Source organism: Penicillium odoratum, assembly GCF_028828045.1.
Source record: "Penicillium odoratum strain IBT 22623 chromosome Unknown utg000008l_segment0_segment0, whole genome shotgun sequence".
Classification (NCBI taxonomy): domain Eukaryota; kingdom Fungi; phylum Ascomycota; class Eurotiomycetes; order Eurotiales; family Aspergillaceae; genus Penicillium; species Penicillium odoratum.
The window spans coordinates 516,842-542,460 of NW_026643150.1; the positions used below are offsets into that span (position 1 = coordinate 516,842).

At 47.3% G+C, this 25,619-nt stretch overlaps 10 protein-coding genes across 10 annotated transcripts; 2 read left to right on the forward strand and 8 right to left on the reverse strand.

The window, feature by feature from the left end:
* Positions 1-383: 383 nt before the first annotated feature.
* Positions 384-1,589, reverse strand: N7520_010415 (uncharacterized protein; the record flags this gene model as incomplete). Its single annotated transcript, XM_057144348.1, has 1 exon — positions 384-1,589. One exon carries the CDS (start codon positions 1,587-1,589, stop codon positions 384-386), a length of 1,206 nt encoding a protein of 401 aa, XP_056990102.1.
* Positions 1,590-2,117: 528 nt separating this feature from the next.
* Positions 2,118-3,540, reverse strand: N7520_010416 (OSTA/TMEM184 family protein; the record flags this gene model as incomplete). Its single annotated transcript, XM_057144349.1, has 6 exons — positions 2,118-2,501; positions 2,564-2,713; positions 2,766-2,891; positions 2,945-3,248; positions 3,297-3,447; positions 3,498-3,540. The coding sequence occupies 6 exons, from the start codon at positions 3,538-3,540 to the stop codon at positions 2,118-2,120; spliced, it is 1,158 nt and encodes a 385-aa protein (XP_056990103.1).
* A 677-nt stretch (positions 3,541-4,217) lies between these two features.
* On the forward strand, positions 4,218-4,817 carry N7520_010417 (uncharacterized protein; the record flags this gene model as incomplete). Its single annotated transcript, XM_057144350.1, has 2 exons — positions 4,218-4,367; positions 4,422-4,817. 2 exons carry the CDS (start codon positions 4,218-4,220, stop codon positions 4,815-4,817), a joined length of 546 nt encoding a protein of 181 aa, XP_056990104.1.
* A 477-nt stretch (positions 4,818-5,294) lies between these two features.
* N7520_010418 (mitochondrial 37S ribosomal protein uS4m) lies at positions 5,295-6,733 on the reverse strand (the record flags this gene model as incomplete). The annotated part of the gene is made up of 3 exons (XM_057144351.1): positions 5,295-6,146; positions 6,207-6,635; positions 6,698-6,733. The coding sequence occupies 3 exons, from the start codon at positions 6,731-6,733 to the stop codon at positions 5,295-5,297; spliced, it is 1,317 nt and encodes a 438-aa protein (XP_056990105.1).
* Positions 6,734-11,254: 4,521 nt separating this feature from the next.
* N7520_010419 (uncharacterized protein) lies at positions 11,255-11,726 on the reverse strand (the record flags this gene model as incomplete). The annotated part of the gene is made up of 3 exons (XM_057144352.1): positions 11,255-11,338; positions 11,521-11,571; positions 11,667-11,726. 3 exons carry the CDS (start codon positions 11,724-11,726, stop codon positions 11,255-11,257), a joined length of 195 nt encoding a protein of 64 aa, XP_056990106.1.
* Positions 11,727-12,600: 874 nt separating this feature from the next.
* On the reverse strand, positions 12,601-14,862 carry N7520_010420 (uncharacterized protein; the record flags this gene model as incomplete). Its single annotated transcript, XM_057144353.1, has 1 exon — positions 12,601-14,862. One exon carries the CDS (start codon positions 14,860-14,862, stop codon positions 12,601-12,603), a length of 2,262 nt encoding a protein of 753 aa, XP_056990107.1.
* Positions 14,863-15,519: 657 nt separating this feature from the next.
* Positions 15,520-17,032, forward strand: cds1 (phosphatidate cytidylyltransferase; the record flags this gene model as incomplete). Its single annotated transcript, XM_057144354.1, has 4 exons — positions 15,520-15,630; positions 15,694-16,093; positions 16,149-16,939; positions 16,997-17,032. 4 exons carry the CDS (start codon positions 15,520-15,522, stop codon positions 17,030-17,032), a joined length of 1,338 nt encoding a protein of 445 aa, XP_056990108.1.
* Positions 17,033-17,974: 942 nt separating this feature from the next.
* N7520_010422 (putative cyclin) lies at positions 17,975-19,363 on the reverse strand (the record flags this gene model as incomplete). Its single annotated transcript, XM_057144355.1, has 4 exons — positions 17,975-18,357; positions 18,406-18,928; positions 18,979-19,060; positions 19,137-19,363. 4 exons carry the CDS (start codon positions 19,361-19,363, stop codon positions 17,975-17,977), a joined length of 1,215 nt encoding a protein of 404 aa, XP_056990109.1.
* Positions 19,364-20,480: 1,117 nt separating this feature from the next.
* On the reverse strand, positions 20,481-21,607 carry N7520_010423 (putative fructosamine-3-kinase; the record flags this gene model as incomplete). Its single annotated transcript, XM_057144356.1, has 2 exons — positions 20,481-20,613; positions 20,664-21,607. The coding sequence occupies 2 exons, from the start codon at positions 21,605-21,607 to the stop codon at positions 20,481-20,483; spliced, it is 1,077 nt and encodes a 358-aa protein (XP_056990110.1).
* Positions 21,608-21,900: 293 nt separating this feature from the next.
* N7520_010424 (armadillo repeat protein) lies at positions 21,901-25,020 on the reverse strand (the record flags this gene model as incomplete). Its single annotated transcript, XM_057144357.1, has 3 exons — positions 21,901-22,890; positions 22,950-24,646; positions 24,705-25,020. The coding sequence occupies 3 exons, from the start codon at positions 25,018-25,020 to the stop codon at positions 21,901-21,903; spliced, it is 3,003 nt and encodes a 1,000-aa protein (XP_056990111.1).
* Positions 25,021-25,619: the final 599 nt, after the last annotated feature.

Below are 25,619 nucleotides of genomic sequence, written 5' to 3' on the forward strand. Positions count from 1 at the left end.
CCGGATCTAAAAGAGTTAATGCTTTGGGTATTATTCCCCTTCGGATCGAGGATGACAGTGCATCCGCGTTCCACTATCACTATTCTGTAATTTAGCCGATGACTACTCTTTTCTTTGTTTTGTCCTTGCCCTTGTTTTTAGAGTAGAGCAAATGTCATCATTTTGGTTCAACTATGAATTTGTAGGGCACAGTAATGCCACTTCAGCAACTTTCAGAGGCGTACAATACTTTTGGACTTGCTACAGCTACAGTTTGATAGTTGATGAATATTTAAATTATAAACGCCTATGCCTGTGTATTGGGTATCATAAAAGACAAGAGAGGATATACAAATAACCGGGAATCCACTATATCGCGACAGAGAAAAGACCAAAACATTGGCCTAAGACCGCTGCTGTCGCAGCATCTGAAGAATCATCTCCTGGGTCCTTTGCACAGAATCCAGCTTCGCTTGGAAGACAGCACGGTCCCGGTCCAATTCCCTTCTTATCTCAACTTGCATCTCCCGACGCAATTCTTCCTTGATCCGCTCGATATCAAGAGATCCGGATCCAGACACGTTTGTCCGGTGTTCTGTATCCGAGAGACTGGCACTAGACTCGGAGGCTGCTTGTACCAGAGGCGAAAGCACTGGCGAGGCCTGTCGATCTGGACTCATGTTAAGTTTGCGCAACGTTTCCATCGTATTCACTGTGCCTTTATTTGGCGGATTGTTCGGCATTCGCGGCCGTATCGCTGGTAGTGAGGAGTTTGAGTACATAGATTCAAACCCAGGAGGAAGTTTCACACCAGCTGGTAAAGAGAGAAACTGATACGCAACCGGCGGAGCAACCGTGGCTCTTCGATCTTCATGAAGCGTCTCACCCTCCTCCGTCCCACCATGACCAACACCATGTCCCTCAGAATGCGACTCCTCCCTCCCCTGCTGCAGCGAAGCCTGCGACCTCCTCCGCCGAATCATCTCATCCCGCTTCTCGATCCTGATCGCCTCGGCCTCTTGGAACCGTACCCAAGTAGGAGTCCACAGATCCAAAACAGCACACCATTCCGGATTCATTGAAGCCTCCGAAATCTGCGGCAAAGATCCAGTTCCAGATCCAGGATCCTGCTGTCCTTTATCCTCGAGGAACTTCACTCGCTGCCTCGTGACAATCTCCACCTTCCGTCGCACCGAGTGCCAGGAATACGGCCGCCCATGCGCGCGTGTGAATTCCTCTGCTACACCGCGCCACCAGTTACAGATGTCGCTTCGTTTACCGAATGTTGGGGCGTGGCGGATGCAAATTTCGAAGAGGGAGACTTCTTCGCGGGTTGTTAATCTTTTGCCGTGTTTGCGGGTTGTATCGCGGTCTTCTTCAGCTGAGCTTTGGCGCGGTCGTTTTTTGCTTAAATATGTATGTCCTTGTTCTGGGGACTTGGACTGGAATTGGGACTGGGACTGGGTGGTAGGTAGTGGAATTTGCGGCATTGGTTTGTTGTGGATTATTACCGATACGGATGGTGATTGGGGACTTGGATGTGGTGTCTCCGAGTCTGCTAGGACATTTGTCGGTGGTGTGGGAGAGGTGTATTCTGGTGATAGTTGCATTGATGTGGTGCTGGGATGTAATTTGCCAGTTATTTCCCTGGTTCAAATGCTGGTATTGAGGTTTTCGCAGTATTTGGTGGGTCTATGAGATTGAAGCTCTGTATACTTGGATTGCTGATCGGCCCCGACCCTTATCAAGCTTTTGGTCGTCAATCGCGGGGAAAAGGAAAGTGCAAATCAGTTGAGAAAGTTTTGCAAATTCAAGTAATTTTAGGTCGGTATTTGGTAATTTTGGCTTGTAATTTACTTAGCTCCACTTCATGTTATACTAGTATTTCGGAATTCCAAGTAGAAAATAGGCAGATGGACAGATCATAGTTTCTAAAAATATGAATGAATTCAATCACGCAATTTATATCGATTCTATCGCTCGTAGCATTAAGAGTATTGGCCTTGAAACCAGCCATTCAAAATTAATTTAAATGCATGAGCATATATGAAGCGTGCTTCAACAGTCTCAATAGACCTCAAATTTACTTCAAAGGTAAACCCCGATCGCATAGTCATAAATCATGATCTGTCAATCGCTCAAACCACCGGAACTTCAGAGCCATCGCTGGGTACACGTTTCGACATTTCGTAACTAGGATCGGCCTCGCGTGTCTTGCGACCAACAAACAACCAGCGCAACCCACGAGCGGTGGCCTTGATCAGATCCCATGGATTCATCGCATCAAGGAATGCCTTGATTCCCAGGAATCCACCGTAGTAACGTTGATCAGTTCCGTTGCTCATGATGTCTCCCTTGTTGAGGATATACTCACGCCAGGGGAATCCCCAGAAGTGCAAAATGGCGAAGAGGAACATCTCAATACAGATGAGGAGATTAGGCAACGCATTGTTCCAGTCGAAGAGCTGAACTTTGGCGGATGATTTAATCGTTCCCGACGAGGTTAGGAAGTCGATGATCGTCTTTTCAGATCATTAGAGACGCTTTAAAGAGGGAATAGTGAAGGGTGGACATGAGGACTAACCGATTGCCAGAACGAAAGGAAAATCACAAGCTTGATGCAGAGAATCTTGAGGAAAGGCCGGTGATGCGCAATGTCTCCCTTAATCTGGATGTAAAATTGGATCAAGCAATACATGGCAATGGTGACGGCAATTGACTCGATAACCAAAACCTGAAATCCGTTAACGAGGTTGGAGTTTGGTTAATCAAATAAGTAGACTTACCCAAACATGGGCGTAGTATGGACTATCTGAATCCTCGCAATAGCGATTATCGGCCTCGGCTGCAACAGCGATGACTGTCATGATCACTCGCAAGAAGCAGTATTGGAAGACACCAATCCAGATGACCTGTGTCACGTTAGCCTGTTACCACTGTTTCTTCGAAGGTGGGGTTGTCATACATTAAACCATGTCAGCCCACTGCGAGGCCTCCGCAGCTTGCCTTTATCGCGGTTACCACAGAAGCATTTCTGCATCCAATTCATCGGCCAAACCCAGTTGACTGGCTCGATGCCTCGGAAATACTCCTTCTGCGCGTGCAGATCAGGCGCAATATAGGAGCAGAGCAATGTGAAAAAGGAAGCAATCGCAAATGGCTCGTAGCAGTCGCCAATCAGCTCAAAGTAGACCGAGTGTCTGTAGAAGTAGACACAGAGAAAAGAAGATATGGCATAGATGGGGATCATAAACAGGATACGAATAATGCTGAAAGAAATTAGGAAGGGACTCATGATGCGATACACGACGACTTACTATCGCTGTTCATTGGGGTTGCTGTAGTGAGTAGCATGACCGATCATAATAATACCGGCGAGGATAAAAGCCAGTACTGTGAAGATGGCGCAAAGAATCACACATAGCTCATGGAAGGTGATACCACCATCCCAGAGATCGGCCTCATGGACTAGAGAGAGTCAGAATCTGGAGAAAGGGGAAACAAAGTTCTAGACCTACTGGTGATATCCTCCTCAGTGGAATTACACTTGGGCCAAGTCATGGCAGGAGAGTGATGCCTAAGGTAGGTTGAAGATCTGCAGCAAAAGCTCAGGATTATAACAGTTTATTCCAGCCACTGACGTACAGAAAATTCAGGTCGAAGTCGTAAGAATTTCAATAAATCAACATGAAATCGATTAGGCTCCACCCGAATGTTCCAATCATGATCGACGTAAGGCTGTGTTTTTACGCGGTGATGCGGAATGCCGCGTAACCACAAGTGGGTCAATCAGGCATATGAAATCATTATCGAGAGTACAGAGTATACAGTACTAATCACAACTTACTCGTTATAGTTATACTCCGTAATTATATGGCTAAATAGTAATTACTTATATGTTGATTATATCTGTCTTGATTTTCATTTCCGAATCCAAGTAAATATGTATCGATGTTGATACCCGTGAACTATGAAAACAAATCCATACCTTTTCGAATAAAATCATAATAGAGTCATCTATATGTGTCGAATATGAGGCATACACAAGATTGAAAGGATCAAGATCAATATACAGACTTCACTGTTTCGCTATAGCAAGCACGTTGACTCCTGCCCTACTACTTACAAGGCATAGTTGCAACTTCCTCGCCTTCTAGTATAATGTTGCTTTTAGACAAGCACAACCTTTGCTCTCATTTCTCTCCCTCGCCTCTCTTCACCTCTCTGAGCTGACAGCAATGGATCCCTCCATCAAGTCCCCCTACCAGTCGCCTTATCTTGAAGAAGACCAAGATGAAGATCACGAAGAAGCAGAACACCACGAATATTGTTCACCTGGACAACCCGCCACCGACTCAATCTCCAATTCACCACCTCCAATCGAACAAGTAAGATACCGAACCTTGGAGAAAAGCAATCACCGCCCACTAACTCCTCGAAAGGAAAGCCCCAAGCTAAATTTCATTTTAACCTTGGACGACCTCTACCATGACAATACCATTTACCCACCATCTCTCTCTTCTGCAGAGCGTCTCTATCAAAGCGTGATCTGGGACTTCATACCCACGGACTTACAAGTCCTAGCAGAATTCGGCTTTGACGAACTTGACACGATCAGGGAAAAGAGTAACCTCGTGAGACTTTATCAGGGTCTACGCTACTTTAGGATCACGCCCGATGAGCTCCAGAAGTGGCAGGTTGAGGGTTCTCTGGTGGATAATATTATCCAAACATACTGCCGAGTGCCTGAGATCAATCGGGGATTCTACTTTGAGTGGTTCTTAGGGCGGACTTGGGTTCTGGAGAAGGCGGAGGAGGAGTTGTCGGAGATTTGCTGAAAGATTTTATGATCGGTTTTGTATGAATTGTATTATTAGATGATTCGATACTTGGGCTTGATTGGTCTTGATTGGTCTTGTTTTTGAAAAGCGAGATGTACAGGGTGATATCCAAAGACGTGTGGAATCGATGCCAGAGATAACTTTTACTACTTTACAATCTTCCTTAGATAATGCTTATCAAGTGACAAATACCTAGAGCATTGGAATGATTATGCATGTAGGATTGTAGATCGAAATGTTGATATATCCATTTACAAACCATCATGGTTATGTTGGTACAGAGGCCAGGAAACCCTGGAAACAAAAAGCAAAGAAGGCACCAACACCATGGTCAACATGAGCACCAGAGGAGATATGCAGGGGGTAAATATGAAAGAGACCCAGTAATACACTCGAGGGAAACGGATGGGAGGACAATAATAGAAACAGGAAGATATGGGTGTAGAGGTGCTTATAATATCATGAATGTCCCCTCTACCACCGTCTCCTCAAGTACCAGCCATAGGCCGGGGTGCTAACCGACTCGCCGAAGGGAGTGGGCACTTCCGCGGAGCCCGGGCGGGCAACGGGGTGACGCAGATATACAGCGGCACAAATATTCTGGTTGACCTCAAGGTAGCGTGGGATAAAAGCAAAGGCAGACATGTACTCTCGTGGCCGCCAAGGGGTGGCGTAGGGCTTGGAGTGGTCAATGGGGTTGTCACGCATCTGAGTAAGAGCACGGCGGAGGACGTCAAATTCCTCATCAGACAATTCAGAGGCGTCAATCTCGCCGCCCTCGGCAGCCTTCTGGAAGGCCTCCGATAGCTTGTTGCCAGCCTCTTCAGATTCCTTGGGTACCACAGTGGTCTCCTCCTTGGCTGGTTGGTCCTTGGACTTCTTGTTGTCCTTGGATTTCTTCTCAGCACGGGTCGCCTTTAGCATCAAAGTGAGCTCGGAGAACTGTGATTCCAGGCTGTCTGTGAGGATGGTGCTGGTCTCGGAGCGGGACAACACACGGCGCACGGCCTTCTGGAAGCCGCGCAGTTCCTGCTTGCGCTTTGCCGGGAGCACATCCTTGTCTGTCGACATGATAGTCTTGGCCTGGGCCATCAAGGCCTTAAGGGTATCCTTGGTGCTCTCCTTCTCTTGCTTCTCCTCGGTCTCTGGCTTGGTCTCGGTCTCGGTCTCGGCATTGGCCTCTTCATTCTCACTGTCCTTCTGCTTCAGTTGGCGGGCCTCTCGTCGCTCGAATTTAGTCTTAGGAGCACCGGTAGCGAACATGACACGCTCCGGGTCGACCTGGAAGAGATCGCCGGGGTTGAGAAGGTAGCTGGGGTGTCTCATCTAAAAGCGAAATAGATTAATATGCGACTGACTCAAGCAGACTCGATTGGTTCAACATACCTTCTGGCCATTCACAGTAACCGCACCGTGAATGACAAACTGTCTAGCTTGCCGAGCACTGCTAGCAAACAGTGCTCGGAATATAGCAACATCCAATCGGCGTTCCAGGGGAGCGAATGCCATCTGGGTATAGGGGACCAAGCGCGAACTGACGGGCTTTCCCTCTGATTGCAGACCGGATCCTCGGCCAGCAGACGCCTTGGATCCATCATCCATGGCGAGATCGGCAGTGTTCATGGGGAAAACGCTACGGATACGCTTTGAGAACATGCGCTTCCATTGACCCTCGCGGACCTGTTCACCGTGGTAGGCCCGGGCAAGGGCTTTGGCAGTCCATTTTTGCTGGAAGAATGTGCGGTTCGCGGTACCTGGGGATCGGAATCGCTGCAGGTTATACAAGTTGTACTTGCTCCATGATTGACGGATTTTCTAGACGGACCACATTGTTAGCGGCTTTGTCCACTGGTTGGACTTTGGTGCAATTGACATACCCCCTTGGACAAGGTGTTGCTGGCCCTGTTTCTCATAGTGCCGAGTGCGAAGAATTAAATGCGACGCGGGGAAAGAGGGTGGTGATCGGGGCAATCGTGGATGCTTAACTTGTTGGACCTGAGCACCCAAAACTTCCATGCCACGTGACTTTCCGTCAATTGCCCAAGTTTATGCCCGATGAACGAGGTATCAAGATAGACCCACCCAGTTCATTCTAATTGGCGGGATTTTGCCTCGCTTATGGAACCCATCTCACCGCCTTATTTCGAGGCTATAAATATTTCTTGTGTCCTCGCGTTTTCCTCCTCTTTCTCTTTTCTTCTTCATACTTACCTTGTTTGGGTGGCTGCGATCATGAAGGCGGTCCACCACAGATTGGTCCCTGCATTGCACAGCGCGGCGGACTGGTTTGTTCAACGGCTTTCGGGTCATTGACAGGCGTATTCTTTGGCACTCTCCACTTGTGGAATCTATCTCTTTTCATCAATTCTTGGGTCAACGACCCGAGCTTGGAGAAGAGAGCACAAAGTACTTCGTAGACGTTGCAAGTATTTTTACTGTACACGTGCACTGAATGGTCCTACGCACTTGGTGTTGTGTTCGTTCTTAAAAACATACCATAAGTTCTGTATTCTGTCTGTCTCATAGTACAGTATGGGTCCTTAAATAGTCTGACTTTGGAATTATACAACTCTCTTTACTCTCACTCTTCTTCCCTTTCCCTCACTCGTTTCGATATCTCTCTCTGGGAATTTCACTCTTATTTAATTTGATCTTACTCGATACAGTAGTTTTCGAAAACAGTTATGCCTCTACACTCTTGCAAGTTCATTCCCGGAAAATAAATCCGCCATGCATGAGCTCTTATGTATTGGATTATGTATTTCGATTTTTATTTCAGACCGCTTTTTGTAATGGTCGCTGTATTTATAATACGATAATCAGAATATGACAGATGTATTTTACACGAAACCGGCATACACACACGATCTCAACGGCCCCTGCTTTCTCCCCTCTTCACTCAACAACTTCCCTATATATCACAGGCTCAAGTCTTCCCAGCTCAGTACCCCTATTTCAACGTGATACGGCTCCAATGCTCTCTGCTGCATAGCTCGCTCTTATACGTGTTATGTCAGAGAACCAGTGCTTCACGACATCTGAAATGGCGCAACAAGCTGAATGTAACCAGCTGACCATTATCAATATCCGCAGAAACTTAGACATTTTGACAGCATTAATGCCCCTTAAGCCTGAGTAGGTCGGAAAGGAACTATGACACCCCTAATAGTTGAAGTCCTCAATAATTATTCATGTGAGAAACCCGGTCTATACCTCGACGAGTTAGCTGTATTCCTTCGGGATGAAGTTCCAGACCATTATTACAACCTCTAGTATTAGAATAGCTCTTGTCGCTAAGTATTAGTCGAAAAAGGCTGCACGACAACGTGCGATATAGAAAAAAATGCCGATTTACGAGATGATTATCTGCATAATCTGTCTGATTTTAATTAATGCTACCTTGTATATGTTGATGGATCTATATATAACGAACGCGCTGGGTTCAAGAGGTCAGGTTAGGTACCACTTAGCAAGGCCCCTTTATAAGTAACGAAAATCTATCGTGATCAGAGATAGCAGATATTGCCCGCTACACAGGATAGGATTGTTCTCTCGCGCATATTCCGCAGTTCTACGGATACGTGCGTTTTTGCCGAAGGCCATTTCCGGCATGCAGGTATAACGATACTGCCGATTTCGAAATCAGATTCCTCCGCATACACTGTCAGAATGTTATTGCAGCCCTATCCTGAAGCAGGCTAGCCAATATTAAGTTTATTCGCAACCCCTCTGATGCTAGAAACAGACCTTTGTTTTACACAGCGTAGGATACGGTAATTTACAGGTAACGCCATGAAGGTTGCAACCTCGATGCCCCCACCAAGGAGATGCTCCTTCCGGACTGTTGGGTCAACAGCCATTCACTCGCCGTCTGGAGTATCGTCCTAGGCTATCTACACAATATGGCGCTGAAGCTGCCCCGTTCGAGAATATATTTCACTCGTGATATGATACAGAGCGGGTAACCACATCTGAAATAGCCGAGCAGGCTGAATGCAGCGAACGTACGGTCAAAAATACAGTGGCCGTTCATTAGTATTGGAACAAAGTAGTTCTGCCCGCTGGCAGAAAGAAAGGTAGGGTAGGTACCATGTTCTAAATACTACATATGTAATGAACGCTGACTGTAACCACAGGAACTTGCAGCAATTTGGAAACGTCCACGCTCCCACAAATCAAGTCAGTCGGCGACGCACTAAACAGTATCTTCAAAAGCTCATACTCATTACTCTATTCCTCAATATTAACTCTTTATCTACCTATGTTTTCGAACCCCTCGAAGGCCCTTTTTATCAAATCGACTTTACCTATTAACGACCAGTTCTTCCATAGTCAGGAATTCAGCTATAGATTGTAGCGCTTGTACGCATGATTCTGGCCGTGGAGGGAAGTGCCGATGCAATCAAATTTATCTGTCACGCATAAATCCAGATGTAAACAAAACGAAATACAGCGCATGGCGCAGTATAGGTAATGCCAGAATAAAAACGGAAAGCAAAATGCAGAATATGGAGAAAGATCCTGACGCCCAGTTAAACTGTCTTTGTCTTTGAAATGGTCAGCTGCTAGGCCGACCTGCATAGCCGTCAGAATCGCGACCAAGTATAAGAACCCCAGGCCCATCCAAGCAAAATTCCGCTCGAGAAAGGCTGAAAACTGCCCATACCCAGTTACATAAATTCCCAGTCCATTCGTTTCCGGGGAATATCTGTACATGGTGTTGAGTTTGGGTAGATTTATCTCGCCGTAAGCATACCGGTTGTGCACGGAGAGCGAAGAACAAGAGTGCGAAAGTCCTCCGCTTATGATCAGCAAAAATGAATCAACGAATTTGGTCCAGCTCTTCCAGTCAATTTCTTTTGGAAGTAGGTGCAGTGCTTTTGCAAATCTCAGATCGCTCTCATGCCTGATCAGCCATGTGTAAGAAAGAACAAAACCGAGGGCACACCTGTGCAATTCGGCGTCTTCACAGAGGTATTCTTCCCAAAACTTGAAATGGAGAAGATATGTTGGCATAGGTTTGATAAAAATACGTTTTGCTGGACACACTAGGTGGAGTCCCACGTTCTCCGTCGCAGTGATAGAACGGTTCTCCATAAAATATTCATGTAACGGCCGCGCAGGCTTTTTTTGAGCGCAAAAATTGAGATAGGGCTCAACTCGGTCCAAACGAGTAAGTCTAAGGTCTGTTCCGAGAAAATTTCGGACATTTTCTTCTTGGATTCTCTGTACGCCAACCTCGTCTCCCACCTCGTTTTGTACAGAGAATGAGGCTGCTAGGTACATCCGAAAAGTCGAGAATGTTGTTGAACTTGACTGACTATGCCGTGTTGCTTCTTCATTTGGTTGGACTGGTGTGCAATTGTCAAGCGGAAAGATAGTTGCCTCCGGTAGGAATGGAGGTTTTAGCAGGGAAGGGTCCATGGCGTCCCGAAAACGCTAACCATTTGATCTGATACTACGGCAGCGTCGGGTTTCAGGGAGACGGCTTAAATTGATTGTGCACACAAAGAATTGATGTGCCACAACGGTGTAGGGATAAAGAGAGACTAATCAAAATAGGATAATATATCATACGATATGACAGTGTCAAAGATGAGACGATATGGCTGAGTGGGAAGGGGGTGAGTAAGCTGGAGAACATGCCAGATCGCCAAGGCTCCCCTAAGTTTCCACGTGGTGCCATGAAACATTACGGTATTATTACAATGACTCATCCATCATGTAAGGCCATTACTACGGCTGTTTTGCCAAACTTATACGGTAAGCTAGAAAGGTTAGCGTATTTCGGTTTTGCTTTCCGGGAATGGAGTCGCAAGAGTGTGGAGGTCTGACTGATTTCGATAACTACTGTACACTTCTTCCATTTACACGCGAACAATTCTTTTCATCTAGGCGTCCACCGGAGCACCACGATCCAGCAGTACCACTACATTTTCCCCTCCAAACACACTGGCTTTCTTTCCCAGCGCGCCCGCGCTAGATTGGATCTGGCCAGTCAAAGTCCCCACTATCATTTCTCGATATATTTCTGGTAGATCACCGAAATAACCGTAATAACAGGCTCTGGCATGGGGCATACCATACTTACCGAAACGCCCCGTGGCCATATAGTCATATTATATTAGTATTCAGAGACGTACATATAAATTGGAAAACTCCTATATCGAAATTATCTGTCCACACTTATCTATACCTATATAGAGGGCATGTCTGGTTCGAACCAAAAATATTGGATTCGCAGTACTGGAATAGAGCGCCGTTGAAGGCGTCGCATCTAATAGACCTGGTTTAGTGTATTGAACGCCGATGTAATGAACTCTTTCTTCCCAGATAAAAGTCCTTTCTAACTTCAATTGTTTGGTGGTAGTAGCATCTCTCGTATCCACATATCTTCTACTTCCTGCCTTTTTTTGCTGCAGCCCTCAGACGAGTTATCTGCTTCTTCCAGTTGAAGCACTTAGTGCAAGCTTGAAAACATTGGCAACCCAAGTCAGAGTTCCATTCGCAAGAGAGATCTTCTCAGTATAGGCAATAGAAAGATGGACTTACCCTCATTTCTATGCTCGTTGCATACATAAACACCGTTCTGGTTCCGGCTGGAAGGGGGAATTTCCAAAGGGCCACGATCTGTAGCGTCAAACTTAGGGTCAAGTTAGTATACCAAAAGATACAATATTCGGGGTTGAAAGGATATTACACCATAGAATGCATCATTTTCCTCGCGACCATCATAGTCGCAGTCCTCGCACTGTAACAATTTGATTAGGGAACCGCATAATATCAAACTGCCCCACGACCCAGCGATACTTATCCTAGGTAGTCCTAAATTCATTAAACACTTACCACTTCTTGTGTATGAAGCTCGCAACAAATAGCATCGTTTATTTCGACTGTGGCCGCCATTGTGAGCGAAAAGATTGTTTGTATGTTTCAGAGAAATTATGGATCGTGTACACAGAAGGCGGGGTTAAAAAGAATTCGAGCGATCTATGTATCTTTGCCTAAAAATGACGTCAACGTAACCGTGAACGCGTGCTATAAACAACAATCACCAAATACGCCAGTGGCCACCACGGGCCAACGAACTCAAAATTCACCAAGACACGTGTGAGGGTAAGAATTATGTACAGTATAGTATGGCCACGGGGCGTTTCGGTAAGTATGGACTGCCTCATGGCAGAACCTGTTATTTCGGTGATCTACAAGAAATATATCGAGAAATGATGGTGGGGACTTTGACTGGCCAGATCCAGTCTAGCGAGATCTAAGGGCGCACTGGGAAAGAAAGCCAATGTGTTTTCGAATCCTACTGTACATACTTTAGTCTACTAGAGGCTTTCCGCCGCGCATTTCGCGCGGCGCGCGGCGCCTAGAACAATAATGTTTCTACCGTACCTCCTACACCATTTACCTACCCAGTCTCCTACCCTGTCTGCTACCAGATCTCCTACCATATCTCAAAGAGAAGTGGAAGGAGAAGGGGGAAAGAAATGTCAGGCGCAGGTTTCGAATGCGTGTTCAAAAAGTCTACGGTATACACAAGTAAAAGAGGGGTTGTTATAGTCGCTGGCTGTCTGCAAGGCCTCAAACAAAATTTTGAAATGAAACATTTGTATTGAATAGTTGTATATATGGATGCGCTATATCGTAAACTAGATTTTGGTATCTCAGACTCATGAAACTCCATAAAAAAACAAAACAAGCAGATGATCAACTCCAAACCCATACAACGCCTCAAGTATGCAAAATCTTAATCCTACATTTAATATTCCTCAAATTATTCTCGTCGAGAACTAGGAAAAACATCGGCCAAAGAATCAGCTTCTTGGGGATTAGTCCACTCCTCGAGCAGCTCGTGGGCCATATCAACAGTCTCGTCATCAATACCGGCTTCGAGAACAGACCCGTCGCAAAATGCCAAGCGTGTCAAGACCACTAGGTGTTTCTGTTTGCTTCCTGAAACACGCGCCAGCTTCTCCTGCATGTCAACAGATGACCCGTGGCGGCGCATCACTCCAAATAACAAACGCATCAGTCCGTTGACTAACGCAAATCGCACCCCCTGTTCAGGCGGCGAAGAGTATAACGCATCGAGTTCGTCGTGCATGGATCTGAAGAGGCGCGCTAACGCGGTGGGATGAGCAGCAATGGTAGCGCTACCATGCTCCCGAGTTGGTGCAGCGGGGTTGAATGCTAAAGACTCCATCAGGAGTAAAACCTCCAGACGCATTGCACATATGTCATGCGGGGTGTAAGGTTCAAGACCCTCATCCGGCTGGGCGGGCTCACTGAACATCCAGGAAAGTCTGTCGACTAGCCACCGTTGTACATCGTTCTGTTCCCCATCTGAAGGCATGAGTGGTCCGAAAGATTCTGGTCGAATACTAGTCGCTAAGAGATGCACGATCAGAACAATATCTTTTAGTGGCTGTGAAGGATGTAACATAACGAGGATGAAGGTATGTCGGATATTCCGCCAAAATTCATTCAGTGCATCTTGAAGATGTAGCAATTCGCTTGCGACATGATACAGCAGGCGCAGAGCTTCGGTCGAGTCGACCTGTGGCTGCAAGTCTGACTGTGGAGTCGGTATCGATCGAAGAGCTCTTCCCTTTCCCCGTGCAGCGGGGGAATATCGAAATCGGGGAACCGCGTTGACCTCAACGGAATCTTGCAATGCAGAGACCAAGGGACTAATTAACTTTGGAAGTGGAATATCATTCATCTTAAGGACGTATCGCACAAGCGTCATAAAACGAGGAACAGGCTCATAGAACCGCTCAGTTAACGCACGCTGCCAAAGTGGCCCGATGGTATGGATATATTCCACCACATAGCTGCCCATGTCCAAATGAGCCAGACGGTCTAAGACCATGCTAGATATGGGTCGTGCTGGTTCTGAGGGAAATGATATCCTTGCTAGAGCCTCGATATCGGTTTCTTGGCCAGGAGGCATACGGTGATTTAACAAGCATTTAGTAACTTGCTGTTCACGTCCACCCGATTCGAGCCCTTCGTCGTCTGGTTCAGGACCATCGGGAGGAGCGTCAACCATTATCAGCTCACCGACAGGGCTGAGCTGCAACGCGGCTGGGTTGTCTAGGCTTGCCTGTCGTTTTCGCTTGCCGGGAACAGTCGGAGTTGCTCGTTTCGACCGGGTTGCGGACTTGCTAGGCGACACTACAGCGATCTCGTCATCGTCGAAACCATCTCGAAATGGCAAGACTCGAGATTTCTTAGGCGTTACGGGAGGACGCGCCTCTGCCTGTCGATGCTTCGACTTGATATTGCGTAAATGATGTGCCTCCTCTGCTAAGTCATGTTGAAGGAAGATATTCTCTGTCGCCAACACGCGTCCTTCGCTCATCGCTGCTTCGGTAGTCTCTCTATATTTTGCTGCATCTTCCGCATGAGCCTTGCGCAGGGCTGCTAGCTGCTGGTCATGCATTGCAGCCATGTGCACCTGTTTGGATCGGATGATGGCAATCTCGCCGGCTTTCGATTGCACCTGCGCTTTGGCCTCAATCAATTCAAGCCGCATTTGCTCTTTCTCTCGCTCGAGCTGTATATTGGCAATGGTCATTAATGATGGATCAAGCTGTGAATTATAAGAGCCTACCTGTTCTAGACGCGCAATTGTCGCAGAGACGTTCCCGGGATCATGGTCATCCACCTCCATCGCATCGTCCATCCCGCCGTTGACAGGGCGCCCGTGCTCCTTGACTGGCACATGATAGCTATTTGAAAAAGCCATAGAGGTATCTCCATTTTCATGTACCTCCGCTTGTAATTCTCCAACTTCCAATGTGCCATATTCGTTCGTTAGTCCGGTATGTAGACGAGGTGGCGGTTGCAAGGTCGCGGAGTTGTGGACGGTTACCGTATGGAAAGTCGGGTTATTTGAGGCTGTCGAATGATGCTGGTATTGACTGGCCTGTGCCTGGGTAGCTTGAACGGCATTTTGCTCTAGGTCAAACAGCGTCCCGGGAGGCAGAGAATCGAAGTCATCAGAGAAGTAGTCATCATCGTTGTCTTCCATGCCCCCGCGCCATGGATTACAGAGACCTGAATGAGAACGGGAGACTCAGGAAGAGAAATAAAAAATTGAGACAAAAAGTTTTGTTATTTAGGGATGAATCAGCATGCTAAGATTCGCAGAAGATGGATTTTCATCCATGAATTGCTCTCGTTCTTCTAAACGCGGATGATGATGCTGACCGCTTTCACGCTGGTTAATCACGTGAGGGGAGAAGATGTGACGGGACTTGGAGTTACCTCTACTCCGTAAGTACCTTAGATATCCATGGTAGCATTATGCATTGACTGGCCAGATCGACCCACCAGATACTTTTTTTTGTCCTTCAACAATGTATATGTTCCAAAGTTAGTACAAGGTATAAGTCATTTAATAGCAGATGACTACGGAATTCATATTTAGATATAGATTTTCAGGTGATCAATATGCAATTACGTGTTAATCTTATGTACACAAATTGAAAATTATCAAACTTGGCATGTGAAAATGGGCAGATGGCATCGGGTAGGTGACCCACCGCCTCAGCCACCGCTCCCACCTCCGCGCATTGAGCTCTCGAAGTTCCCATCTCACTACCGCTTCTGCACTTGGTCCACCTCCCCTCTTAATCTCCTTTCCGCCTTTTTTTCTTTTTTTTTTTTTTCTCCCAACCCCTCCACCATGGCCAAGCCTAAGCAAAATGTTGCTAGTCGCAAGGGCAATGCTCCCGCATCCTTCAGCCCCAATAAAAATGAGAAGACTGTCTCCGAACTGACCACGGAAGCCGAAGAGGTAAGCTGAAAGCACTACTAATGACCTTATGAATGTTATTGACGCGCCTGAATTTCTTCTTAGACACCCGAGCAGTCAGATAGTGAGAAGAAGCAGCAAGACTGGGAGAAGAAACGTCAAACCTTCATTACCCGGACAATATGGACTTTCGTCATGATTGCTGGTTTCTTCATCGCCATGTTCTCTGGCCACATCTATATTATCGGCCTAGTTACCGCTATTCAAATTGTTTCATTCAAGGAGGTCATCAACATTGCCAATAAAAAGCCCCAGGAGGAGAAAGAGCAAAAACCCGCGCCCCGCTTCACTAAGCAGCTGAGCTGGTACTTCCTCGCAACGACCATGTATTTTCTCTACGGAGAGAGCGTGATCTATTATTTCAAGCACATTCTGCTTGTAGACAAAGTTCTGTTGCCCCTGGCGAACCACCACCGCTTCATTAGCTTTACTCTTTATGTCATGGGTTGGTGTTCCTCGACTCTGCATTTAGGGGGATTGTTTGCTAACAGGTCCTGTAGGATTCGTGTTCTTCGTGGGCTCACTGCGCAAAGATACCTACAAGTTGCAATTCGTCCACTTTGCCTGGACTCATATGGCGCTGTACTTGATTGTGGTGCAAGCTCACTTTGTGATGAACAACATTTTCGAGGGCATGATCTGGTTCTTCCTTCCTGCATCTCTGGTCATCACCAATGACATCTTTGCTTACGTCTGTGGTATTACATTCGGACGCACCCAATTGATCAAACTCTCGCCGAAGAAGACTGTGGAGGGCTTCCTGGGCGCGTGGATCTGCACTATCATTTTTGGTTACTTCATGACCAACATCCTGATGCGGTACAAGTACTTCATTTGCCCCGTCAACGACTTGGGCTCGAATGTTTTGACTGGTCTAGAGTGCGTTCCGAACTCCGCTTTCATCCCGCAGCCCTACTCCCTTGAAATGATCGGCCTGGATAAGACTTTCTATATTGAGCCCATGCAGCTTCATATCTTGAGCTTCGCTACTTTCGCCTCTCTCATTGCTCCGTTCGGCGGTTTCTTTGCGTCAGGTCTGAAGCGCAGCTTCCAGATCAAGGACTTCGGCGAGTCAATCCCCGGCCACGGTGGTATTACCGATCGTATGGACTGTCAGTTCATCATGGGCTTCTTCGCCTACATGTACTACCACAGCTTCATTGCTGTCTACAAGGCGAACGTTGGAGATATCATCGAGACTGTCATCAACGGTCTCACAGTTGACGAGCAATTCGAGGTAGTCCGCGGCCTCAGCAAGTACCTGCACAACCAAGGCGTTGTTTCAGATACGGTAAGTTTCTCTAAGTGAATATCAACATTTCCTTCGACTAACAAACCATCTTTACAGATTTTGGACTGCCTTGTTACCGAGCTCAAGCGCTGATCAACTCGTGTCGCCGGCGTCCCCATACAAAAACTTCATGACTTCTATTTACATTTTCCCCTTTTTGTAATACATTTCGAGGACCACTTCTAACTTCTTTCTTTCTTACCCTCTGGTCTTTGATCAAGCACGCCTCCCTGGTCTCTTATCCGCTGACTGGGTTCGATTGGCTTTTTCTGGTATGACATGGATGCGTACGATGGTCGCACACATGCATGATGGCTATCAGACGTTTCTCTCCACACCTCACCCTTCAACACGGTATTTGTTTGAGTATCCAAATCACGAGATGAATTGCAAGATCTCAAATGAACAGAGGTCAATCTACGTCAACCGTGGTCAAGACAGGGGCATGATCTTTAATTTCGATTCATGGATGTTTTCTGTCTTACATTTCCTCTTGAGCCAGTATTTTGTCTATCTTATGTTGCCTATTTGGCCTGGGATCTACTGGTGTCCTGGTCTTGATTATTTTGTTCAAGCTGCTCATGCTTGGGGGCTGCTGATATCCCTTCGATGCATGAAGAAATGGGATCTGTATTGTGTGGTGGGCCAAGGTGGCCTTATTTGCTTCTCGCTGTCCTGCAGTCTTTACTTTTTAGTACTCTAGAACAGTAAACCAGGCAGTCAAATCTGTACATAGCCTTTAATTCACATTTTGAAGCTAACCTTGTTATTTGGAACAAGTGCTTTATTCTGTCATTGTATCACTCGCGTTAAGCATATTTGAAGTAGCTATGTGGAGCTTATGAGTAGGGACTTGCGTAAAAGAACTGGTCAAATCTTTCTTCACTCATCAATAGAATTTGGGTATCACAGAAATAATAATAAACATGGAGATAATCAGCCATATACATCAGCTCAAGTAGTTCTCAGCATTGATGCCTCCCAACTTGCAGCGCTCACCAGATAGTGGGAATCGAAGTACATGCCTGCCGTTTCTTACTCCTCAACCTCATACTGTTCAGTCTCGACCTTGAAATATGGTTCAACCTGGCTTTTTTCTCTCTCCGCCTCCGCTGGATCAAGCATAAAACGGACAGCCGCATCCCGGCCCCTATCCGCCCTGTGGCGTTCACCATTGGCGGCAAGAGGTGTCAACGGGTGCAAAGGTCGCTGCTCTATGGATTTCCTACGACCCTCGTTCAATGTCCTCGGGTCATATGGTGGCTCCACCCAGAATGCGAATCGACGGATACTGTTCTCTCCGGCTTCTTGGTTCAGTGGGATGCGGACGTTTAAAAACCGGTCTGCCGGGAAATCCGGTCCAACAGATGTTGAGGAACGGTGATGCGTATAGAGCTCTAGGAGATCGAACAGGGTTTCTGGATTGGGGTTAGTGTGACTCTATATAATTGAGATGACTGGCTTACCCATAACTTCTTCACGGGTTGTGTGCCACTGCTCATATTCTTCTCTGGACTCTAGGGCCTCGATACGCTGATCTAAGAGTCGGCTGGCGAGTTCGAGACAGCCGAATGCCAAGGGTGGTGTTGATTGTTTGAGTGGCGCAAATGTGCGATAAAGATCTAGTGAAATGCGGTAGGCTAGGCTCCAGACTTCTCTGGAAATTCCGTAGCGACGCGCCAGCTTGAATAGAGTCTTGTGAGGGTGGCGGGTGCGGAAGTCGAAACCTGATGCCTCTAGCATCAGCCTTTCCAGTCCAATGATCCCTCGGGAATTATTGTCAAAAATCTGAGAGTCATCGGGGTCAGTATTCATCTTCGGCCTTACGGAATAATGGGAGACTCTGGACTGGTGACCTACTGGATCATCTGGAGCAAGGTGTTCTGATGGTGACAGTTTGAGATTGTATGCTGCACACACAATATCTCTTGACTTTTTGAGTGTATCTTCAGTCTTGCATGCAGTGAATAATGCTGCAGCCGCCGCATCCTGTTCTCATTTTAGATGAGATATGTCTAAGAAAGGGACAAAAGACTTACCATGAAGTTATACTCGTTATCCGGATGTACCAACCGGAACCGATGATAGTACATCGCGGCAGTATCATACGTCCGCACTGGCCTGCATTATAGAGTCAGCTTCATGCCCTGCAGAGTGTTTCCTTTAATCGCGGGAGGGGATTCAATGGTGAACATACAGGTGGAGCACTTTTCGCACGTTGTCAATCCACGAAACTCCCTGCAAACGTAGTGATTCTTCTCGAATGGTATTTATGCCCATGGCCTGGATGCACTCATGAATAGTCTGCTCAAACATATAAGGCCTGGCTACCTGGATAAATGATGGGTGAATCGCTGGGAGCTCTGGAGGTGGGAGCGCGTGCCCTGAGCCAGAGCGAACCCGCTGCATCCTTGCCTCAAGCATGATGGATTTTCCGGTGTCAATTATTTTTCAAAGGAGACCCGTTGATGAATAGTAAATGGAACTTGTGCAGCTGAAGGTCAACGGCTTGGTAGTTTGATATTGGTGGTCACGTGAGCGGGTGTTTGTTAATCCGAAGTAAGATGAACGAAAGAGCAAAGTTTTCGAAATGAACAAGAAAAAGAAAGAGAAGTAAAAGGAAGAAGGAAACTGTAGAGTGGAGCAGTAAATTGCATTACAAGATACGAATGTCGACACTTCTCAAGTGCTACTATGATATGGTACACATTCCCAATAGACCTTAAATACTTTGAACTCCTAGTAGATCCCTCTTTTCTATATCCTCACCACTCAATTCGGCAGGTTGATACTATCATGTACTGTAAATAATCACCTTAAAATTTTCCGTTCAGCTGCTATCCATCGTTCGAACATTGAACTGGTATTTCTCTTCTTTTAACCTGAATCTCGATACATCACACGTGCATGTGTATATATATGTCAGGCCTTGAAATTGCCAAGGTTTAAGCCAAGATCTACATGTACATATAAACTGCAATATGGTATTCATACATATATGATTCAGTCAACACAGCAATTATAGGGTGCATTTGGATGCCCCCCTCAAAATAGGATGTAGGGAACAGGCATATCAGCAGCTCATCTTATTTGTATTCCGGCGGACTCCTTAATTGTTCGATGGGAACACTTCAAGATAAGTCCGAACAGTAGCTCCATAATCTGGCCATCAAAGTCTATGCCATATCATCCAGAGTACCATTTTGATGTGTGATATAAAGCTTTATGTCTTGGCCCCATGTTTTTTGCCCAAGCTTTCCAGGGCGGGGGCGGGCATGAAGGGGTGGTATTGTAAATTGGAGATTTCATTATTCGAGGACAGGCGTAATCGGATCAAAAGATTGATAAGAAAGATTACGTTTAACCTTTTCTGCCTTTCTTCGAAGAGAACAGACAATCCTTTTGGTCTAGTCTGACGTGAAATGATTGTCTACAACGTTCCGCGCAGATAGTCCATTGCTGCCCCCCAGGAACATCATTAAGGCACCTGGCGAGGACAGAATGACTAATAATGATGGTCCAGGATGATACCAAAATATATCTATGAGCTCTCGTCACTACTTTCACCTTCACCCTTATCTTCTCCATACTTCCGGATCAGCTTTTGCATCATTGATACTGCACCCGAACGATACCCACCCCCAAATATCGCATGATGGTTCAAATGATGATACCTAGGGATTAGTTAGCTCAAGCAAAAACAATGGAGAAAGCACAAACTTACAGCTCATACAACCGCACTCGGTCATCATATTCCTCCACCGGCGCAGTCTTCGGCACAACCCGATGATATTGATCAAAGAACCGAGTCCCAAACCCACCAAACATATGCATAATCCCAAGCTCATACTCATTATGTCCATAACACACACAAGGATCATAAATCACATCCCCGACCTGATCATCCCCACCATTGGCCCAAATACGGCCACGATCTGCATTCCCACTCCATAGATCCCCATGCACAACAACAGGCACGATACCCTCGCCTTGGCCGTTGGAATATCCCAAATGTCCATCACCTAGTAGACGGGGCACAACGGTATACGCGGTTTTCTCAACAAGCTCCCGAAGCTCCTTATCCCGGCCATTTCGCTGCTCAGAAGTAGCGAGAATGGTGAGAAGTCGCTCATGCGCATAGAAATCAGCCCAGCTTCTATGCGGCTTATTCGGCTGCTTTGTATCACCACAGAACGTGGGAACATGGAATCCGAAAAGGACTTCTCCCGTCTTCGGATCTGGAGGCGCAGCCATGGTATGTAGTCTACCGAGCCGGTATGCCAACGTCGTGGGATTCATTTCGCCGCTAGAACTGCGTCGCGTCCTGCCCCCAAGGTCGAGGTATTCGGTCACAAGAAAGAAGGTCTTGGATTTGCTGCTTTCTTCCATGGGGCCCCAGGCTAGTGCGCGAGGACAGAATCCTGGTACGGCGCTCGCGATCGCATTGAGAGACTCGTATTCGCCGCGCAACATCTCTTCGGCGGATTTGCCGTCTGAGGAGGTTTTTACAAAATATTGTCGTTCTTCTTCCTTTCCATTTTCGTTGGTCACTTCGGCGCGGATGACGCCTGTGTTCGTGAAGCCCGAGCCTAGACCGGAGAGGCTGACTTTTGATGGGTCGGATGAAAGTGATAGAGCTTGGAGAATGGCTGCTGGTACGGGGGACATGTTTTTGCTGGTTATGATTTATGATGGGATATATTCTGCGAGGACTAAAAACCAAATTTTATGAGATAGTTTAAGGTGTGGTTAGCACAGGGATGATATTGCAGGGCAGCTATGACGTTAGATCTCCGCACAAGATAGAATCTCCGCGTATCACGTATCGGAACTAATTGTGAGATCCAAGTCTAGAGTTTACACTATAATTCATGGATTTTGCATTGTAATCCACAAAATGGCCTATGCACTTTAATATGACTTCCATGTCCGGTTCTCCAAACAAATTCCATAACCAATATTTAAGGAGGAGACAGTTGGCTGACTAAATGCATAGCCGTTTTGGTGCGCTCCTTGATATCTAGGTCCGGATCATCTTTCAGACTAGCCAGCCGATCAACAATTCCAAGGGCCTTGAGTCTAGTGGCACGCTCACGACATCCTTCGCGATCAGCCTGGTTTTCATGGTATATCAAGTTGATAACCACCCAAACACAGTTAACTCGCACTTCGCGGTGAGAGTGATTGAAGTAGTTGGTCAGGGACCGCAGCAGATCACGGTGAGACATTATTAGTTGCCGGTGGCGCGGAAGTCCTGCGGCAATGTGGATGATGACGGCGCTGGCAGCACTCAGGATTTCATGCGGTACCTGTAGTGCCCGGTTCGAGGGTTCACGACGGTGAGGTAGTTGGATGGTGCGCGGGCGCAAGTTATCTGCAAGTGCGTCCAGTAGCTCATCCTGACCGATCGCCTGGAAGAGGAAGTCGATCATTTCAGTTGCACCTGTTCCACAAATTATATTACGCAGCAGATCAAATGTTTGCTCTTGGACGGCAATGTCGTCTTGTCGTGACTGCGTGGACAGCTCCAGATTGCCATGCATGACAAGCTTGCGCCGACGTCTGACATCAGGAAGAAACATATCCAAACTCATTTTCGATGAGGGCATGCTTTCACCCATCTTGAATCTCTCGGCCGACTCGCCTGCATCATCCATGGGGTTGAGGATGTCAACTTGTTCTCCCGCCGAATTGGCTCGACCCATGGCGATTCCAAAGGCATTATCTGTCTCTTCATCCATTCCGCGTCTGGTCAAGGCGCTCACAGGGTCTTGGCTGATGATCTGTCGGATCCAAGCGGGATCTAAAGCTTTAACCACCTCCATTCTGACATCATTGGGGCTATCATAAACAACATGTTTAAGAGCCCACAATGACTCTATCCGTAACTTCGTATTGGGCGAGTGGGCGTGCTCGCAGAGAATGGGAATTATATCTTCCGAGATGATGGCCTGCGAAATATGATTGTTAGATTATGCAGCGAGAAATGGGACAAAACGTGCGTACTAACGTTTTTCATAGGACTGAAGCTCAATGCCAAATTACAGAGCGCTGCAGTTGCCGCGATTTGAACTTCCAGATCGGGATGTTTAATAAGTGTAAAGAGCGGCTGGGCTACGCCGGCATCGACGAGGCTGGTTCTCAGGACGCTAACCGACCTGGTAAGCATGCGAGCTGCACCACAAGCAGCCAAAAGGGTTGGTGTCGGGTTGCCATCTGCTGCAGAATTTTTTGGTATAGCATCGGCGGGAGCATCACTTGGTCGAGGTTTGAGGGAGTCGATGATATAAGGGACCACTCCATTCTCACAGACTGCCTTCCGATATTCATCCTTGAAGGGCACCAATGCACCCAAAGCCTTGAGAATACTCTCCCGATACCTCATAACGTGGCAAAGTGTAGGCGAATATCCAGGGGGTCCCAGCCGACAGTCTGGTGACATAGTTTCAGGATCTCGAGCGGGGCTATCCCCCTCCGAGTGCCACATCGGCCGCAGGGTTTCTGAAACTGGGTTGTAAGTTTCTTTGAGGAGTTGAGACAGCCGCTTGAGTGCGTTTCCATCAACTGCGTGTTTTTGTAGATCCTGATCGTCTATAACCAGATTTGCCAGCACGGCCGGGGCCTCTTCTTTCAAACACTGCGTCGGAGTGATGAGTCCGTCATCATTGGCACCAGGCTCATCTGGCAACTGAAAATCTTTCTCCAGCATACGAATGAGAATCGGGACCAGGAGATAACCGAACATTGGGACTCGATTCTTTTTCGCAAGACCCAGCCGAAAAAGAAGGGTCACAAGGCGAGCCGCCATTAATTGAACCATGCCACTTTCCGAACGAAGGATGCAAAGCAGCCATGGGACAATGGAGTTCTCATCCTCTTCTGGCGGAGACGTTTCGGCCAGCGAGAACGGCGGGGAAAAGGAATGGCTATGGCGACGCTGCGTGCCAGAATTTCCCAGAGGTGGAAAGTTAGCTGATCCCGAGGGCGATTTGGCACTTGCCCTTGGGACTGACGGGAGAAGATGATCGACTGGGTTTTCGTTAGAGTGACGAGGCACAGCCGAGCCAGACAGGTACGTGATTCCCCAGGGGTGTTTCTTAACGTCAGTTGGGGCGAATCCAGGGACTTGTTTGGGGAACACGGTGACAATTCCCGGCGAAGAAAGAAAATGCTCTGCCCGCCACTTGGAGTGCTCGATGATCACGGTGATTGCGCGAAGAATGGGTGCCAACCTTGCTGTTGCCGGGGCAGGTGGTGGGAAGTTCCCCATAGCTCCAGGCTCCTGTAGATGCTCTTCAGCACCTGGCAGAACGAATCCTTGAGCTACCACAAAACTGGCAACCTTGACAGCCAGGGCATCTAGTACACCGCATTCTGCCAGCGTCGTCTTGTGGATCTCCTCCCTACATAGCTTTCCAATCAAGGCAGCGGCGAGCTCAATACTCGATTGGCTCCCTGGGTGACCATAATCCTGAGCAATAATCCGCCTGATAGCCCCGACGGTGTCGGGTGCGAACACGATATCTGCCAATCGGGTGTCCCGGGGCCATTGGTCTTGGCTTTGCAACGGTAATCGGTCTGCAATAGTGTTAAGAAGTCGTAGGATGGGGAGACAGAAGTGCTGGGGGCAATCAGACGAGGATAGGATAGAAAGAAGAGTGGGGAGAATGGCGCTGGCGAATATTGGAGCAAGAAATGTCGGACCACCTTTTAAACATGTTAACACCAACTTCTGCGGTTATCCTGGGGGTTGACGCTTAAGTACCTTGCGCCAAGCTTCCAATGATCAGAATCGCCTGCAAACAGGCCTCTGACTCTTCTGAACCTTCCGGGAACTGATGAGGTCTGGTCGCCTGGGTTGGAGCTGAACCGTTAGATTCAGCAGCAGATAGCTTTCCTGGCCATCGCGACCCGAGCACCGAGGCCAGCGCCGGGATTATTCCCCAAGCAACATAGACCTCTTTGCGCTGGTCATTTCCTATAACTTCATTCTTTAGGGTCCGTAGAGAGGCGACCTGAGAGGAGATGGAGTCCGGGCTTTGAAGCTGTAGCAGAATCGGCGGAGCCACCGCTCGCGTCATCGTCAGGGGAAGACCGCCTCCCGGTGAAGGTATGGATATTTAGAAAACCAAGGAGGAATAGATTCGGCGTTGGTGGACCGTCTATTTCAGTGGGGAGGTCGGGGTAGGTTGGTCGATCAATCTGGGCGAGATTGCAAGTATGGGAAGAGTTGGCCGAATTCGGCCTTCTGAGGGCGGGGAAAAAGTCGCGTGTAATCAGGCGGTGGCGTTCGATCACTCTCCTATGAAGACAATTTTGTAGTCCTGTTCGGACTGCGATCAATCTCAATATTTCCTATTGGTTTAAGGATTGTAATCGATATCAGCTTGCAACTCAGCTTCTAAAGCTCTCTCCAGGACGGAGGTGGTCGACTCCACTCCGCACCGGGGATGACTGTGTGGTTACGTAAGAGTCAACTCTGCTTATCTTCCCTTATCTGTCAGTTTCACCCCAAGTTTGTATGATTTAAACAATATTCAATAATTCATAGAAGATTTGTTGCATTCTGAATTAATCTTTCAATTTGATGGAAAATCTAATTCAGAAATAATAATATTTTCCGTCGGTGATTTGTATACACGGGGAACGGTGGATGCACTGGTCATATAAAGTTGAGTTC